We start from the raw sequence: 19627 nt of genomic DNA, 5'->3' as shown, positions 1-19627 counted from the left end.
TCTGCGTTCGGTACAGTGCTGGGTCAGTCTGCGTTCGGTACAGTGCTGGCTCAGTCTGCGTTCTGTACAGTGCTGGGTCACTCTGCGTTCTGTACAGTGCTGGGTCAGTCTGCGTTCTGTACAGTGCTGGCTCAGTCTGTGTTCTGTACAGTGCTGGGTCACTCTGCGTTCTGTACAGTGCTGGGTCACTCTGCGTTCGGTACAGTGCTGGCTCAGTCTGCGTTCTGTACAGTGCTGGGTCAGTCTGCGTTCGGTACAGTGCTGGGTCAGTCTGCGTTCTGTACAGTGCTGGGTCAGTCTGCGTTCGGTACAGTGCTGGGTCAGTCTGCGTTCTGTACAGTGCTGGGTCAGTCTGCGTTCGGTACAGTGCTGGGTCATTCTGTTCTGTACAGTGCTGGGTTAATCTGCGTTCGCTACAGTGCTGAGTCAGTCTGCATTCGGTACAGTGCTGGGTCATTCTGTTCTGTACAGTGCTGGGTCATTCTGTTCTGTACAGTGCTGGGTTAATCTGCGTTCGCTACAGTGCTGAGTCAGTCTGCATTCGGTACAGTGCTGGGTCATTCTGTTCTGTACATTGCTGGGTCATTCTGTTCTGTACAGTGCTGGGTTAATCTGCGTTCGCTACAGTGCTGAGTCAGTCTGCATTCGGTACAGTGCTGGGTCATTCTGTTCTGTACAGTGCTGGGTCATTCTGTTCTGTACAGTGCTGAGTCAGTCTGCATTCGGTACAGTGCTGGGTCATTCTGTTCTGTACAGTGCTGGGTCATTCTGTTCTGTACAGTGCTGGGTTAATCTGCGTTCGCTACAGTGCTGAGTCAGTCTGCATTCGGTACAGTGCTGGGTCATTCTGTTCTGTACAGTGCTGGGTCATTCTGTTCTGTACAGTGCTGAGTCAGTCTGCATTCGGTACAGTGCTGGGTCATTCTGTTCTGTACAGTGCTGGGTCATTCTGTTCTGTACAGTGCTGGGTTAATCTGCGTTCGCTACAGTGCTGGGTCAGTCTGCGTTCGGTACAGTGCTGGGTCAGTCTGCGTTCTGTACAGTGCTGGGTCAGTCTGCGTTCGGTACAGTGCTGGGTCAGTCTGCGTTCGGTACAGTGCTGGGTCAGTCTGCCTTTGGTACAGACCTGGGTCAGTCTGCGTTCGGTACAGTGCTGGGTCAGTCTGCGTTCGGTACAGTGCTGGGCCAGTCTGCCTTTGGTACAGTGCTGGGTCAGTCTGCCTTTGGTACAGACCTGGGTCAGTCTGCGTTCGGTAAAGTGCTGGGTCAGTCTGCGTTCGGTACAGTGCTGGGCCAGTCTGCGTTCGGTACAGTGCTGGGTCATTCTGTTCTGTACAGTGCTGGGTTAATCTGCGTTCGCTACAGTGCTGAGTCAGTCTGCCTTCGGTACAGTGCTGGGTCAGTCTGCGTTCGGTACAGTGCTGGGTCATTCTGTTCTGTACAGTGCTGGGTTAATCTGCGTTCGCTACAGTGCTGAGTCAGTCTGCCTTCGGTACAGTGCTGGGTCAGTCTGCGTTCGGTACAGTGCTGGGTCATTCTGTTCGGTACAGTGCTGGGTTAATCTGCGTTCGCTACAGTGCTGAGTCAGTCTGCGTTCGGTACAGTGCTGGGTCAGTCTGCGTTCGGTACAGTGCTGGGTCAGTCTGCGTTCGGTACAGTGCTGGGTCAGGCTTTTCACAGGGATTGGATTTAAAGTAGATTGAGTGTTCAGTCCCCACATACAGCCACTGCTGTGTGTCACCTACTCCTGAGAGTGGGAACATCCTGACATTGCAACCCAATAACTGCAGTAAGAAAAAGAACTGTTGTCCTGCTGGGGCATAGGGGCCAAGGGGGGAATGGGGAAGTCACCACACCTAGTACAAGCCTGAGAGACCCCGTGGGCTGTCCAGTGGGAAGTTTAAAGTGTATGACGCATTTGAGTGGGATGGTGTGAATTTTAGAATGAAGGAGACACTCTGAGCCTGTCAATGCTGCTGTGGGTTCCAGTCCAGACTCTACTTGGTTCATATTTCAACAACGCAGTGCGGAGATTTGCTTCTGATTTCAGCAGCGATGACCTTTGCCCCTGATTCTCCAATCCTGTTGCCCTGGAGACTGTAAGAGAAAAAGAGCCAATGGGATGAAATGTCATAGCGTTGTGCTGTTTAGTATTTGGGGTGCATCGGGAAGGGGAAGAAAACCTTCTAATCATCACAGAACAGACTTCAGACCAAGTGACAGGCAGAGGGAGCATTGACCAATCAGATGTCATCACATTGTTACTGTCACAAGTATGTCTGTGCTCAAAATTGCACCCCGTCACACCAACGAAACAGGAGGTCTGACAGGTTGGTGTCTGATTATTTTTTTTATTTCCAAAATATACTTTATTCATAAAAATCTGTAAAAAATACATTACAAAACAGTTCCAAACAGCACCAAGTCAGACAATTCAAAGATTGCAAAGGAGATCAGTTTCCTTCAATACAGGAGTGAGTTGCCTCACAACCCTTCCATTTCATTTTACCTGCCATGTATATTTTACAGCAAACAAATATTTCCCGGATACCGTTCGAGGGGTTTTCCATGGATCCAGCCCCTCAGTTCAGCTTGGTGGGGGGACCTTACACAGTGGTCTTTCCCCATTGAGCCTTTGCTGCGGCTGCCCCAAGCTTTAATGCGTCCCTCAGCACGTAGTCCTGGACCTTGGAATGTACCAGTCCGCAACACTCGGTCGTGGACAGCTCTTTGCGCTGGAAGACCAGCAAGTTTCGGGCAGACCAAAGGGCGTCTTTCACCGAATTGATGGTCCTCCAGCAGCAGTTGATGTTTATCTCGTCCCTGGGAACAGCCCGTAGAGCACAGACTCCTGTGTCACAGAGCTGCTTGGGATGAACCTCGACAAAAACCACTGCATCTCTTTCCACACCTGCTTTGCAAAGACACATTCCAGGAGGAGGTGGGCAATCATCTGTTCCCCACCACAGCCACCTCGAGGGCATTGTGCAGAGGGCGTGAGACTTCAGGCATGCAGGAAGGATCTGATGGCGAGGGCTCTTCTCACCACCAGCCAAGCTACATCTTGGTGCTTGTTTGAAAGTTCTGGCGATGAGGCATTCCGCCAAATGACTTTGGCAGTCTGCTCGGGGAACCATCCGACAGGATCCACCATCTCCTTTTCCCATAGGGCCTTGAGGACATTCCGTGCAGACCATTGCCTGATGGATTGGTGGTCAAAGGTGTTTTTCCACAGAAACCTTCCCACGAAGGATAGGTGGTACGGCACGGTCCAACTGGATGGAGCGTTCCGCAGCAATGTGACCAGGCTCATCCTTCGCAACACTGGGGACAGATAGAACCTCAGCACGTAGTCTGACGGTGTCTGATTATTTAAATGTCCTGTTGGCCCTGATGTTGGTGATACTCTCACATGGAGTCAGCTGCCAACGGCACCAAGACAAATACCAACCACTTCACAGGTGCAGTGGGTGGTTGGGTTACTAGTGAGTCACCCCTGTTATCTTTGGGGTTAACTTTATTATTTAGCTACTGTGTGGGGACCTGGAGAATGGCAGAGGAACAAAGCAAACTGTGAAATGGGCCAGAACAAGTGCAAAGGAAGACACTTACTTGATGTGGCTGAGACTGTGGTTGTATTTCAGAGCAATTGCAATGCACATCGCCCCATCCAGACCCAAGGAATTTTCTTGAAGGCTGCAAAATAGCAAATGTGGAAACTGAATTATTTGTTCAAGAGAATGAGCAAAGGAGCATTCCAATTGGCTGCTCAATGGCAAAGCTCACAAAGCATCACTCATCTCAGAGCCAAACTGACAAGATTGGATTTAAGACCAAGATTTCCAGGTTTACTTTGCTCCGAGTGGAAGTGACTCCACATCCTGGGTCAAGGATCAATGCCACTGCCATAGATTATTCCCATTGCCCGTCATAAAATTCCTCCAACTCAACATGTCAAAAAGAGAATTCTGGGAAGATACAGGAGCCAATCAGGAACTGCGATCTGATCCCAAAACATCAGCTCTCCTTTTCTCTTTCCAGCAGCCGCAGGTCAAGGGTTCAAATCCGACCAGCAGTGAAACTGGATTCTAGAAATCACCTCATTTGTGGTTTGGTGTCAGTAAAGTGACCACAAAGTTGTTGGGTTGTTGTAAAAATCCAACTGGTTCCCTAATGCCCTTCCGGGGAAGGGAACTGCTGCTTTTACTCTATCTGGCCTTCATGTGACTCCAGCCCCACACTATTAAGTCGACTGTTAACTGCCCTCAGGATGACTAGGCATTGAGAAATAAATATCCCCAGCATCACCCACAAGGTAGTGTAATTGTCAGCTTGACTTGAGCACAGAATCCTGGCTGGGACTTCAGTGCAGTACTGACCCTCAGAATCCCCGGGCACTATTCAAAGAGCAGAGGTGTCTTGGCCTTTCATCCTGTTTGCCGATATAACAACCATCTCTGCCCTGTGTGTGGAGCAGATAAGTGTCTGTCTCTTGGTCACTGCCCAGTATTGCAGTAGCCATCCCCCACTCTGCTGGATCTACTGCCTAACACAACCTTGTAAACTCCCTTTACTGTTGATAACATCTGAATGATTGCAATTAATTTAAGTTCTTTAAACACATTTCCAAGGACGCAGATTAAACTGTGAAGTGTGAATGATGGACTTACTTGAGAGTCTGGAGGCTGCTGTTCACTTTCAGACCAGTGGCAATTGCCTTCACCCCGGCCACGCCCACCGTGTTCCCTCGGAGACTGAAAAAGACAAAAACACGTTCAGCTCACAGGGACTGGGCAACTGTCAGAGCTCACACAGCCTTTTCACACAACCCCCCACCCCACCCCTCCCCTCCCCTCCCCCCACATCCACCCCCCTCACACAACCCCCCACCCCTCCACCCACATCCACCACCCCCCCCACATCCACCCCCCCCATCCACCCCCATCACATTCCCCCCCACATCCACTCCCCCCCCTCACACTCCCCCCCCCCCACATCCACCCCCCCTCACACAACCCCCCACCCCTCCACCCACATCCACCACCCCCCCCACATCCACCCCCCCCATCCACCCCCATCACATTCCCCCCCACATCCACTCCCCCCCCTCACACTCTCCCCCCACATCCACCCCCCCCTCACGCAACCCCCCCACCCCTCCACCCACATCCACACCCCCCCCCAACCACCCCCCCTCACATTCCCCCCCACATCCACTCCCCCCCTCACACTCCTCCCCCACATCCACCCCCCCTCACACAACCCCCCACCCCACACATCCACCCCCCCCTCACACAACCCCCCACCCCACACATCCACCCCGCTCACACAACCCCCCACCCCACACATCCACCCCCCCTCACAGAACCCCACACATCCACCTCCCACATCCACCCCCTCACACAACCCCCCACCCCACACATCCACCCCCCCTCACACAACCCCCACACCCCACACATCCACCCCCCCCTCACACAACGCCCCCCACCCCACACATCCACCCCCCCCTCACACAACACCCCACCCCACACATCCACCCCGCTCACACAACCCCCCACCCCCCACATCCACCCCCCCTCACACAACCCCCCACCCCACACATCCACCCCGCTCACACAACCCCCCACCCCACACATCCACCCCCCCCTCACACAACCCCCCCACCCCACACATCCACCCCCCCTCACACCACCCCCCACATCCACCCCCCCTCACACCACCCCCCACATCCACCCCCCCTCACACAACACCCCACCCCACACATCCACCCCCCCTCACACAACCCCCCACCTCACCCCTCCCCCCACATCCACCCCCCCTCACACAACCCCCCACCCCCCCTCACACTTCCCCCCACATCCTCCAACCCCCACCTCGCACACTCCCCCCCCCCCTCCCCTCCCCTCCCTCACACACAGCCCCCTCTCAAACACAGGCACACACACTTTAACGACAAATGTGATGAGCTGCTAGTAGAACTCTAGGATAAACTTGGGGAGGGCTGATCTATGTTCTTCCATATCCCCTCAACCCCAACTACATCGGATATACAGCATAGACACAGGCTATTCGGCCCACTCAGTCCATGCTGGCATTTATGGTCCACTCGAGCCTCCTCCTGTCTTTCCTTATCTAAATCTATTATCATAGCCTTCTATTCCCTTCTCCCTCCATCTGCTTGTCTAGTATAAATGCATTTAAGTGGAAACTATTCACTTCAACCACTCCCTGTAATAGTGAGTTCCACATTCTCACCACTCTCTGGGTAAAGAAGTTTCTTCTGAATTCCCTATTTAGTTTCTTGGTGACTATTTTATATTGATGTCTCTAGTTATGCTCCTCCCCACAAGTGGAAACATTCTCTCTGTACCCGCTCTATCAAAACCTTTCATAATTTTAAAGTCCTGAATTAGATCAACCTCTCAGCCTTTTTCCAAGAGAAGAGAGATCCAGCCTGTTCATCCTTTCCTGATACGTAGTTTTTCTGGATAAATTCTACAGACTTGGGAGAAATTTGCAGTCTGTAAGGAAGACAAAAGACCAGCGATGGCAGCCTTATGGGAGAGAGAGAGAGAGAGAGAGAGAGAGAGAGGGGGAAGGGGAGAGGGAGGTGGAGAGATAGAGAGAGCGAGAGAGGGAGGGAGGGAGGTGGACAGAGATGGAGAGAGATAGAGAGAGAGAGTTTAGTTATTATAATAAAAGTCTTAAAACGTGAAATCTCATCATGTAATTCTTTAAATTGGCCTGAGAAGTTCATATCTTGTGTTTCAACGTTAATGGTCTCACTGAAGTCATAACACCCACCTTCCCTCCATATCCCCCAATCCCACCTTCCCTCCATATCCCCCAGTCCCACCTTCCCTCCATATCCCCCAGTCCCACCTTCCCTCCATATCCCCCAGTCCCACCTTCCCTCCGTATCCCCCAGTCCCACCTTCCCTCCGTATCCCCCAGTCCCACCTTCTCTCCGTATCCCCCCAGTCCCACCTTCTCTCCATATCCCCCCAGTCCCACCTTCTCTCCATATCCCCCCAGTCCCACCTTCTCTCCATATCCCCCCAGTCGCACCTTCTCTCCATATCCCCCCAGTCGCACCTTCTCTCCATATCCCCCCAGTCCCACCTTCTCTCCATATCCCCCCAGTCCCACCTTCTCTCCATATCCCCCCAGTCCCACCTTCTCTCCATATCCCCCCAGTCCCACCTTCTCTCCATATCCCCCCAGTCCCACCTTCTCTCCATATCCCCCCAGTCCCACCTTCTCTCCATATCCCCCCAGTCCCACCTTCTCTCCATATCCCCCCAGTCCCACCTTCTCTCCATATCCCCCCAGTCCCACCTTCTCTCCATATCCCCCCAGTCCCACCTTCTCTCCATATCCCCCCAGTCCCACCTTCTCTCCATATCCCCCCAGTCGCACCTTCTCTCCATATCCCCCCAGTCCCACCTTCTCTCCATATCCCCCAGTCCCTTCATTTTCCAGAAACATATTTAATTATTTCATGACCCCAAATATTGTATTGGATTCAACAGGAATTTATTCCATAACTGCATGCTCCCCACCCCCAACAACTTCCCATCTTCATCTTAGATTCCTCTGGGATTTGAACCCTTCAGCACTGCTCAATTCCCCTTGATCAGTCCCATCATCATCTCCAAAACTTCCAGTCTACCATCTCCAAGTTTCCAAAGAAAATGAGGCAACTTCCTGAACCTTCCATCATGATTTAAATTCCTGATCCTCAAACCCTCTCGAAGCAGTTATCCCCTTCCTGCAATCCAGTGGCTGCAATTGGACTCAGTGCCCTAGCCAGGCTGTGACCAGCTGTTGTACAGCAGACAGTGAACGGCCCTATCTGTGTAGGGGAGTGCCAACATTCAGCGCTTTCAGCAACTGTACTCACTCCAGAGTGGTCAGGCTGTTATTCACCAGTAAGGCATCAGCCAAGGCCTTGGCTCCTCGCACACCCACTGACGTTCCCTGCAGGCTGGAATAAATGGGATCAATTAATGACAGCCTGGGCTCATATTTCTCAATACATAGTGCGATCACAGGACACATCACAGCGCTGGTGAGGTACACGCTCCCCACACGTGGTATCAGCTCCAGGAAAGTTCCAATTTCAATGACATCACAACTGGGATTGGTTGTCACCGTGGCAACCATTTCACAGTGATGTCACTGGAACGTGATACAATCAGGGACGCAACATTCCTTCCTAGACCAAATTCAAATCGAATGTAACATATAATCTGACCCGTATATAAATTAAACATATTACAAGGAGCCGATCCACACCTCACCTGGAGATTGAGGACAGTTATGTGCAGAGTCATTTATGGCACAGAAGGAGGTCATTCGGCCCATCGAGCTCATGCCAGCTCCCTGCGGAGCTGTTCAGTCAGTCCCATTCCCAAGCTGTATCCCTGGAGCTCTGCAAGTTTATTTCTTTCAAGTGCCCATCCAATTTCCTTTGGAAATCATTCATCGTCTCTGCTCCCACCACCCTTGTGGGCTGCGAGTTCCAGCTCATTACCACTCACTGCATAAAAAAGTTCTTTCTCATATTCCCCCCACATCTCTTGCCCAAAACCTTCTATCTGTGTCCCCTAGTCCTTGTACCATCAGCTAATGGGAACAGTTCTCCTTGTCTAACTTATCTACACCTGTGATAATCATACACCTCAGTTTTGGTCCCCTTACTTTAGGAAGGATATTATTACCATAGAGGGAGTGCAACAAAGGTTCACCAGACTTGTTCCCAGGATGGTGGGACTGTCCTAAGAAGAGAGTTTGGGGAAACTGGGTCTGTATTCTCTCGGGTTTCGAAGAATGAGAGGTGATCTCATTGAAACCTACAAAATACTTAAAGGGATAGGCAGGGTAGATGCAGCTAAGATGTTTCCCCTGGTTGGGGAGTCTAGAACCAGGGGACACCATTTCAAAATAAGGGGGAAGCCATTTAGGACAGAGATGAGGAGAAAGTTCTTTACTCAGAGGGTTGTGAATTTTTGGAATTCTCTACCCCAGAAAGTTGTAGAACCTCAGTCATTCAGTATGTTTAAAGCAGAGATTGACAGATATCTAAATACCAATGAAATAAGGGGATATAGGGATACAATGGGAAAAAGGCATTGAAGTGGCTGATCGGCCATGATTGTATTGAATGGCGGAGTAGACTCGATGGGCTGAATGGCCTACTCCTGCTCCTGTGTTCCTACCAAATCTCCCCTCAATCTCCTTTGTTCTAAAGAGAACAACCCCAGTTTTTCCAGCCTAACCTTGCAACTAAAATCCCCCATCCCTGGAACCATTCTGGTAAATCTCCTCTGCACCCTCTAAAGGACCCTCACATCCTTCCTTAAGTGTGGTGATTAAAACTGGACATAATACTCTAGTTGGGGCCTAACAGAGCTTTATAAAGGTTCAGCATAACTTCCCTGCTTTTGTACTCATTGCCTCTATTTATGAAGCCCAAGATCCCGTATGCTTTACTAACCACTCTCTTCATATGTCCTGCCATCTTCAAGGATTGATGCACATGCACCCCCAGGTCCCTCGGTTCCTGCACACTCTTTAGAACTGTGCCATTAAGTATATATTACCTCACCCTATCCCTTTTGCCAAAATGCATCACCTCACACTTCTCAGTATTAAATTCCATCTGCCACCTCTCTGCTTATTCCGCTAGCCTATCTATGCCCTGTTGCAGGTGGTTCACATCATCCTCACTGTTTGCCACTCCTCCAAATATGGTGTCATTGGTAAATTTTGAAATTTTACTCTGTATTCCAATATCCAAATCATTTGTATGTATCAAAAAAAGCAGTGGCCCTCGCACTAATCCTTGGGGAACATCCACTGGCTGTCATCCTTCAGTCTGAAAAATAACCAGTTACCACAACTCACTGTTTTCTGTCCATTAGCCAATTTTTTTATCCAGTTGGACACTGACCCTCCTATTCCACGAGCCTCAGTTTTGTTAACCAGCCTTTTATGTGATACTTTATCAAACACTTTCTTAAAATCCACATAAACAACATCCACTGCATTCTCTTCAACGACCTTCTCAATTACTTTATCAAAAAATTCAATTAGATTAGTCAAACATGATCTGCCTTTTATAAATCCATGCTGGCTATCCTTAATTAACTCAAACCTCTCCAAATGCCTGTTGATTTTTTCCCCTGATTTTCCCTGACTGGAGAAGCTGGGGTTGTTCTCCTTAGAACAGAGAAGATTAAGAGCAGATTTGATGAAAGTGTTCAAAATGATGAAGGTTTTTGATAGAGTAAATGAAGAGAAACTGTTTCCACTAGCAGGACAATCAGTAACCAGTGACACAGATTAAGACAACTGGCAAAAGAATCGGGGTGAGGTACAGAATTTGTTTTACACAGCGAGTTGTTGTGATCTGCAACGCGCTGCCTGAAAGGACGGTGGAAGCAGATTCAATAGTAACTTTCAAAAGAAGAGTTGGGTAAATACTTGAATAGGAAAAATCTGCAGGGCAATGGGGAATGAACCGGAGAACTGAGATTCATTGGTGGGGAATGAACCGGAGAACTGAGATTCATTGGTTGGGAAAGAATCGGGGAACTGAGATTCATTGGTGGGAAAGAACCGGAGAACTGAGATTCATTGGTTGGGAAAGAACCGGAGAACTGAGATTCATTGGTTGGGAAAGAATCGGGGAACTGAGATTCATTGGTGGGAAAGAACCGGAGAACTGAGATTCATTGGTGGGGAAAGAACCGGGAACTGAGATTCATTGGTGGGGAAAGAACCGGGAACTGAGATTCATTGGTGGGGAAAGAACCGGGGAACTGAGATTCATTGGTGGGGAAAGAACCGGGAACTGAGATTCATTGGTGGGGAAAGAACCGGGAACTGAGATTCATTGGTGGGGAAAGAACCGGGAACTGAGATTCATTGGTGGGGAAAGAACCGGGGAACTGAGATTCATTGGTTGGGAAAGAATCGGGGAACTGAGATTCATTGGTGGGAAAGAACCGGAGAACTGAGATTCATTGGTGGGGAAAGAACCGGGAACTGAGATTCATTGGTGGGGAAAGAACCGGGAACTGAGATTCATTGGTGGGGAAAGAACCGGGGAACTGAGATTCATTGGTGGGGAAAGAACCGGGAACTGAGATTCATTGGTGGGGAAAGAACCGGGAACTGAGATTCATTGGTGGGGAAAGAACCGGGAACTGAGATTCATTGGTGGGGAATGAATCGGGGAACTGAGATTCACTGGTGGGGAATGAATCGGGGAACTGAGATTCATTGGTGGGGAATGAACCGGGGAACTGAGATTCATTGGTGGGGAAAGAACCGGGGAACTGAGATTCATTGGTGGGGAATGAATCGGGGAACTGAGATTCACTGGTGGGGAATGAATCGGGGAACTGAGATTCATTGGTGGGGAATGAACCGGGGAACTGAGATTCATTGGTGGGGAATGAACCGGGGAACTGAGATTCATTGGTGGGGAAAGAACCGGGGAACTGAGATTCATTGGTGGGGAATGAACCGGGGAACTGAGATTCATTGGTGGGGAATGAACCGGGGAACTGAGATTCATTGGTGGGGAATGAACCGGGGAACTGAGATTCATTGGTGGGGAAAGAACCGGAGAACTGAGATTCATTGGTGGGGAATGAACCGGGGAACTGAGATTCATTGGTGGGGAATGAACCCGGGAACTGAGATTCACTGGTGGGGAATGAATCGGGGAACTGAGATTCACTGGTGGGGAATGAATCGGGGAACTGAGATTCATTGGTGGGGAATGAACCGGAGAACTGAGATTCATTGGTGGGGAATGAACCGGAGAACTGAGATTCATTGGTGGGGAAAGAATCGGGGAACTGAGATTCATTGGTGGGGAAAGAATCGGGGAACTGAGATTCATTGGTGGGGAAAGAATCGGGGAACTGAGATTCATTGGTGGGGAAAGAATCGGGGAACTGAGATTCATTGGTGGGGAATGAACCGGGGAACTGAGATTCATTGGTGGGGAATGAACCGGAGAACTGAGATTCATTGGATAACTCTTTCAAAGATCCGGTACAGGCACAATGGTCTGAATGGACTCCTTCTGTGCTATATGATTCTACGATAGTCTAACCTGCAGGGTTCAGTCCCACACTGGGTGGGTTGGTGAATTTACACCGAGGGTGATGGCTATCTGACCTGTTAAACCCTCAGAGACCTGAGCTGCACTTCCTCCTGTTTTGCTCCATGGGCGAGGGGGGGGTGGGAGGGGCAAGATTGTGAAACCAATTCAAATTCTAATGTTTTCCAAAACCGGGAAATGACCCACCACAGAGCCACTCCCTGAAACAGATCCGATTCCAGCAATCAAAATCCTACAGATCCCCCCAAGGTGTATGTCAAAATGATGAAGCTCAGATCGCCGTGATCTGTAGTAAACACGGTGTGATTTCATGATGCCTACCCATTCACTAATACAACCTATCCTCTTTCAGCCAATAGCAGGTAACCGTTTCATTTAAAGATGGGACATTGGGGGCAGTTCAGTTCTCCCAGTGGGGAGCTGAGGTCAGAGAAAGGGCAGATTGGATAATCATCAATATGATTGATAGCAGGTAGAGGCCCTGCTACCCGACCTGAACTCGACGGGACCCGATGGCATGTGTCGGGTTCGGGTTGGGGTCGGGTCCAGCTTCAGGGGCCGGCTTTCGGGCTCAGGTCGGGTCGGGCCAAGTCCAGGTCGAGTCGGGTCGGGTCAGGCCGGACACACACAGTAAGTGCTCTGCTGTTAAGTATTAAAAATAAAAAACTCATCTGAGCCGGGAGGCCGGGACGAAACGGAGTCTGCGCAGTGAACAAGTGATGTCACTATGACGTCATTGCGCATGCGCTGCAGCTTCGTGGAGCTTCCCAGTTGGAAGTAAAGGGATGGCCGAGTCGGGCTTGGGGCAATATCGGAGGGACTCGGGTCGGGTCCACTGTGGTTCGGTCGGGTTTGGGTTGGGTTCTTTTTTCCCGACCTGAGCAGGCCTTTAGTTGTAGCCCGATCTCCAAGCTGGACTCCCTTCGAGCAGGGCTCGCCCGAGAGCACTGAATTTACCTGCTAGTATTTACCACTATAAGCACCATAGCCTGAGCATTATTAAGCTGGTTCTGCAAAGCTCCAGAGGTTGTACCCTGTACCCTGTACACTAGAGTCCTCTTCATGCGATTTCCGCCCTTTGATGAAGTTTGATATTGAAATTGAATCCATTCAGGAAAGCTGAAGTAAACAGAGACTTACTATAAGGAGCTCAGCACCGAGTTACATTTGAGTGCAGCTGAAAGAGCAATGATTCCTTCATCTCCAATATTGTTTTCCTGAAGGCTGGAAATAAAACAAATCCAAATAATTAATGCTGAGGATCAGCAGGAATGTAAATAGTGTACTGATAGGGGCAGGGGTGGTACTTCTTATCCTGGTGTCTCACTGTGCCCTCACCCTGACCTACACTGGCTCAGATTTAATATTCTCATCCTCATGTTTAACTCCTTCCACAGCCTCCCGACCACACAAGGAGCCACGGACAACAGCAAGGGCAGCATGAGAATGGTTGAGTGTAAAGGTGACTGAAGCATTGAAAAGGCTCTCAGCAGCAGAGCAGCTGACATATGCTGAGACGTGACCGTGTCACTTGGCCCTAGCTCGTGACTGAGACCTTGGAATTGGAGAGGCCTCGAGAGATGGCCTGAGGTGTGTATTTTGGGGTTCACCTTGAGCATGCGACTCTCTGGCCTTAGCTTCACAAAAGTGTAGGCGCAGCAGTGAATAAAATGGAGCTGGTAACACGGGAGAGAGACAGAGACTTACTCAAGGGTGGTGATGCTGTGGTTTGACTGTAGTGCTTGAGCTAAAGCTTTTGCAGCTTCTGAGCTGATGAAGTTCCACTGAAGACTGTAAAAGAGAACATGGACAGACATTACATGGTACACGGCCACCACCTCTCACATCCATATTCTTCAGCTAGCTCAACAGATGTTTAATAAACAAACAGTGGCCAAAAGCACTGCACAAAACAATTTCAATTTGTCTTATTTAAACCTTTACAACCATCTCTGCTCCTTCAGGGTACAGAGTTTGGACTCCAACTTTATTGGATAAATATGACCTCTTATTCAAAATAAATTCAAATTTAAATAATTATTTCTTTAAAATCTGTGTCAATTTGGCCACACAATAAGCGGCAGAGATACAGAGACCATATATCTCATTCAGTGAAGACACACTCCACACTCACACTGCCATCAACACACTCACTCAACACTCTCACTGCCATCAACACACTCACCCAACACTCACACTGCCATCAACACACTCACTCAACACTCACACTGCCATCAACACACTCACTCAACACTCACACTGCCATCAACACACTCACCCAACACTCTCACTGCCATCAACACATTCACCCAACACTCACACTGCCATCAACACACTCACTCAACACTCACACTGCCATCAACACACTCACTCAACACTCACACTGCCATCAACACACTCACTCAACACTCACACTGCCATCAACACATTCACCCAACACTCACACTGCCATCAACACACTCACTCAACACTCACACTGCCATCAACACACTCACTCAACACTCACACTGCCATCAACACACTCACTCAACACTCTCACTGCCATCAACACACTCACTCAACACTCACACTGCCATCAACACACTCACTCAACACTCACACTGCCATCAACACACTCACTCAACACTCACACTGCCATCAACACACTCACTCAACACTCTCACTGCAGTTGACACACTCATTGTCATTAACACACTCACTGCATTATCACCATTGTTAACACACTCATTCTGCACTCACAATGTTAAACATCAACACAGTTATGGTAGTGAATGTCTGCAGTTCACAAGTGTGCTTCTCCAGTTTCTTGGTTGCTCCACTGATTCCACACTGGCCAGAAGCATAGTGATGCCCTGTTTGTGCTTCAGCCTCTGAGTAGAGAATGGAAAAGCCATGTGACTGGGATCAGGGCAAAGAATGTGGTGCAGCACAGAGGAATCTAAAGAGATGGAAATATCACAAAAGTGCAGCAAAGATCCGTGTACTTACTGCAGAGACGTGAGGGTCTGATTCTCTCGGATAGCTGAAGCAATGGCTGCTGTTCCTTCGTCATGTAGCAGGTTCGCTGTTAAACTGAGAATGAGAGATAGAGCATTCAACGGTCCTTATACTAGAACCAGTATCTGCCTGAAGGGGTTCTCTGGATGGGACTGCACAATCCAGTATTGAGGTGAAGTAAAAACTCTCTCACAAAAGGTCATTGACCTGAACTGTTAACTCTGTGTCTCTCCCCAACTGCTGAGTATTTGCAGCATTTTCTGTTTTTATTTCAGATTTCCATCATCCACAGTATTTTTCTCTTGTAAAAGTTATTACTGATAGATTCAGTAGATGTTGGATCAGGTGCTGATTGCTCCAGGGAGATGCTGGCAAAGCTGCATTTATTGCCCTTGCCCGCTTGCCAGTGATTATCTGTACAACCGGCTGTCACTTGGTCACTTCAAGCAGGTCGTGTGGGACTGCAGTTCTGTGTAGATCAGACTGGATCGGTTCCCTACCCTGAAGGACTTTTGGGAACCAGTCGGGTTTTTACAACAATTCAGAAGCTTTCAAGCTCATTCTGCTTCGAACGCCATAATATATCAGATTTATAGAACACACTCTCACTACTTGCCCTGGTGGAATTTGGACTCGTGCCCTCTGGGTTACAGGACCTGGCAAACACTTACTGTACCATTATACTGAGCAACACCTACTGAACCATTATACTGACCAACACCTACTGAACCATTATACTGAGCAAGACCTTCTGAACCATTATACTGACTAACACCTACTGAACCATTATACTGACCAACACCTACTGAACCATTATACTGACTAACACCTACTGAACCATTATACTGACCAACACCTACTGAACCATTATACTGAGCAAGACCTTCTGAACCATTATACTGACCAACACCTACTGCACCATTATACTGAGCAACACCTACTGAACCATTATACTGACTAACACCTACTGAACCATTATACTGACCAACACCTACTGAACCATTATACTGAGCAAGACCTTCTGAACCATTATACTGACCAACACCTACTGCACCATTATACTGAGCAACACCTACTGAACCATTATACTGACTAACACCTACTGAACCATTATACTGACCAACACCTACTGAACCATTATACTGAGCAAGACCTTCTGAACCATTATACTGACCAACACCTACTGAACCATTATACTGACCAACACCTACTGAACCATTATACTGAGCAAGACCTTCTGAACCATTATACTGACCAACACCTACTGAACCATTATACTGACCAACACCTACTGAACCATTATACTGAGCAAGACCTTCTGAACCATTATACTGACTAACACCTACTGAACCATTATACTGACCAACACCTACTGAACCATTATACTGAGCAAGACCTTCTGAACCATTATACTGACCAACACCTACTGAACCATTATACTGAGCAACACCTACTGAACCATTATACTGACCAACACCTACTGCATCATTATACTGACCAACACCTACTGAACCATTATACTGACCAACACCTACTGCATCATTATACTGACCAACACCTACTGAACCATTATACTGACCAACACCTACTGCATCATTATACTGACCAACACCTACTGAACCATTATACTGACCAACACCTACTGCATCATTATACTGACCAACACCTACTGAACCATTATACTGACCAACACCTACTGAACCATTATACTGACCAACACCTACTGAACCATTATACTGACCAACACCTACTGCATCATTATACTGAGCAACACCTACTGCACCATGATACTGACCAACACCTAATGCACCATTATACTGAGCAACACCTACTGAATCATTATACTGACCAACACCTACTGCACCATTATACTGAGCAACACCTACTGAACCATTATACTGAGCAAGACCTTCTGAACCATTATACTGACCAACACCTACTGAACCATTATACTGACCAACACCTACTGAACCATTATACTGACCAACACCTACTGCACCATTATACTGAGCAACACCTACTGTACCATTATACTGAGCAACACCTACTGAACCATTATACTGAGCAACACCTGCTGCACCATTATACTAACCAACACCTACTGAACCATTATACTGAGCAAGACCTTCTGAACCATTATACTGACCAACACCTACTGAACCATTATACTGACCAACACCTACTGAACCATTATACTGAGCAACACCTACTGAACCATTATACTGAGCAACACCTACTGTACCATTATACTGAGCAACACCTACTGAACCATTATACTGAGCAACACCTACTGAACCATTATACTGAGCAACACCTACTGAACCATTATACTGACCAACACCTACTGTACCATTATACTGACCAACACCTACTGTACCATTATACTGACCAACACCTACTGTACCATTATACTGACCAACACCTACTGCATCATTATACTGACCAACACCTACTGAACCATTATACTGACCAACACCTACTGCATCATTATACTGAGCAACACCTGCTGCACCATTATACTGACCAACACCTACTGAACCATTATACTGACCAACACCTACTGCATCATTATACTGAGCAACACCTGCTGCACCATTATACTGACCAACACCTACTGTACCATTATACTGACCAACACCTACTGTACCATTATACTGACCAACACCTACTGTACCATTATACTGACCAACACCTACTGCATCATTATACTGACCAACACCTACTGAACCATTATACTGACCAACACCTACTGCATCATTATACTGAGCAACACCTGCTGCACCATTATACTGACCAACACCTACTGAACCATTATACTGAGCAACACCTACTGTACCATTATACTGACCAACACCTACTGCATCATTATACTGAGCAACACCTGCTGCACCATTATACTGACCAACACCTACTGAACCATTATACTGACCAACACCTACTGCATCATTATACTGAGCAACACCTGCTGCACCATTATACTGACCAACACCTACTGTACCATTATACTGAGCAACACCGACTGAACCATTATACTGACCAACACCTACTGCACCATTATACTGACCAACACCTACTGCACCATTATACTGAGCAACACCTACTGAACCATTATACTGAGCAACACCTACTGAACCATTATACTGACCAACACCTACTGCACCATTATACTGAGCAACACCTACTGAACCATTATACTGAGCAACACCTACTGAACCATTATACTGAGCAACACCTACTGAACCATTATACTGACCAACACCTACTGCACCATTATACTGACCAACACCTACTGAACCATTATACTGACCAACACCTACTGAACCATTATACTGAGCAACACCTACTGCATCATTATACTGAACAACACCTACTGAACCATTATACTGACCAACACCTACTGCACCATTATACTGACCAACACCTACTGAACCATTATACTGACCAACACCTACTGCACCATTACAATGAGCAACACCTTCTGTACCATTATACTGAGCAACACCTTCTGTACCATTATACTGAGCAACACCTACTGAACCATTATACTGAGCAACACCTACTGAACCATTATACTGACCAACACCTACTGCATCATTACAATGAGCAACACCTTCTGAACCATTATACTGACCAACACCTACTGAACCATTATACTGACCAACACCTACTGCACCATTATACTGACCAACACCTACTGAACCATTATACTGAGCAACACCTACTGAACCATTCTACTGACCAACACCGACTGCACCATTACAATGAGCAACACCTTCTGTACCATTATACTGAGCAACACCTACTGAACCATTATACTGAGCAACACCTTCTGAACCATTATACTGACCAACACCTACTGAACCATTATACTGACCAACACCTACTGCACCATTATACTGACCAACACCTACTGAACCATTATACTGACCAACACCTACTGCACCATTATACTGACCAACACCTACTGTACCATTACACTGACCAACACCTACTGCACCATTACAATGAGCAACACCTTCTGTACCATTATACTGAGCAACACCTACTGCACCATTATACTGAGCAACACCTTCTGTACCATTATACTGAGCAACACCTACTGAACCATTATACTGAGCAACACCTTCTGAACCATTATACTGACCAACACCTACTGAACCATTATACTGACCAACACCTACTGCACCATTATACTGACCAACACCTACTGAACCATTATACTGACCAACACCTACTGCACCATTATACTGACCAACACCTACTGTACCATTACACTGACCAACACCTACTGCACCATTACAATGAGCAACACCTTCTGTACCATTATACTGAGCAACACCTACTGAACCATTATACTGAGCAACACCTACTGCACCATTACAATGAGCAACACCTTCTGTACCATTATACTGAGCAACACCTACTGCACCATTACAATGAGCAACACCTTCTGTACCATTATACTGAGCAACACCTACTGCACCATTA

The 19627-nt window shown here is 47.9% G+C and overlaps 1 protein-coding gene across 3 annotated transcripts in view; it reads right to left on the bottom strand.

The window, feature by feature from the left end:
• Positions 1-19627, bottom strand: part of nlrc3 (NLR family, CARD domain containing 3) — a 297480-nt gene continuing 277853 nt past the window's right edge. For all 3 annotated transcript variants that reach the window (XM_068056728.1, XM_068056729.1, XM_068056730.1), the window contains 7 exons: positions 15131-15214; positions 13850-13933; positions 13283-13366; positions 7904-7987; positions 4671-4754; positions 3613-3696; positions 1-2097 (listed from right to left, as the gene is read on the bottom strand). In XM_068056728.1, coding sequence (XP_067912829.1) covers positions 2007-2097; positions 3613-3696; positions 4671-4754; positions 7904-7987; positions 13283-13366; positions 13850-13933; positions 15131-15214 — 595 coding nt within the window. In that variant the 3' untranslated portion in view covers positions 1-2006. The remainder of the gene's footprint in view (positions 2098-3612; positions 3697-4670; positions 4755-7903; positions 7988-13282; positions 13367-13849; positions 13934-15130; positions 15215-19627) is intronic.

Source organism: Heterodontus francisci, chromosome 24 (assembly GCF_036365525.1).
Source record: "Heterodontus francisci isolate sHetFra1 chromosome 24, sHetFra1.hap1, whole genome shotgun sequence".
In the NCBI taxonomy this organism is placed as follows: Eukaryota; Metazoa; Chordata; class Chondrichthyes; order Heterodontiformes; family Heterodontidae; genus Heterodontus; species Heterodontus francisci.
This window is presented reverse-complemented; position numbering and strand designations above follow the sequence as displayed.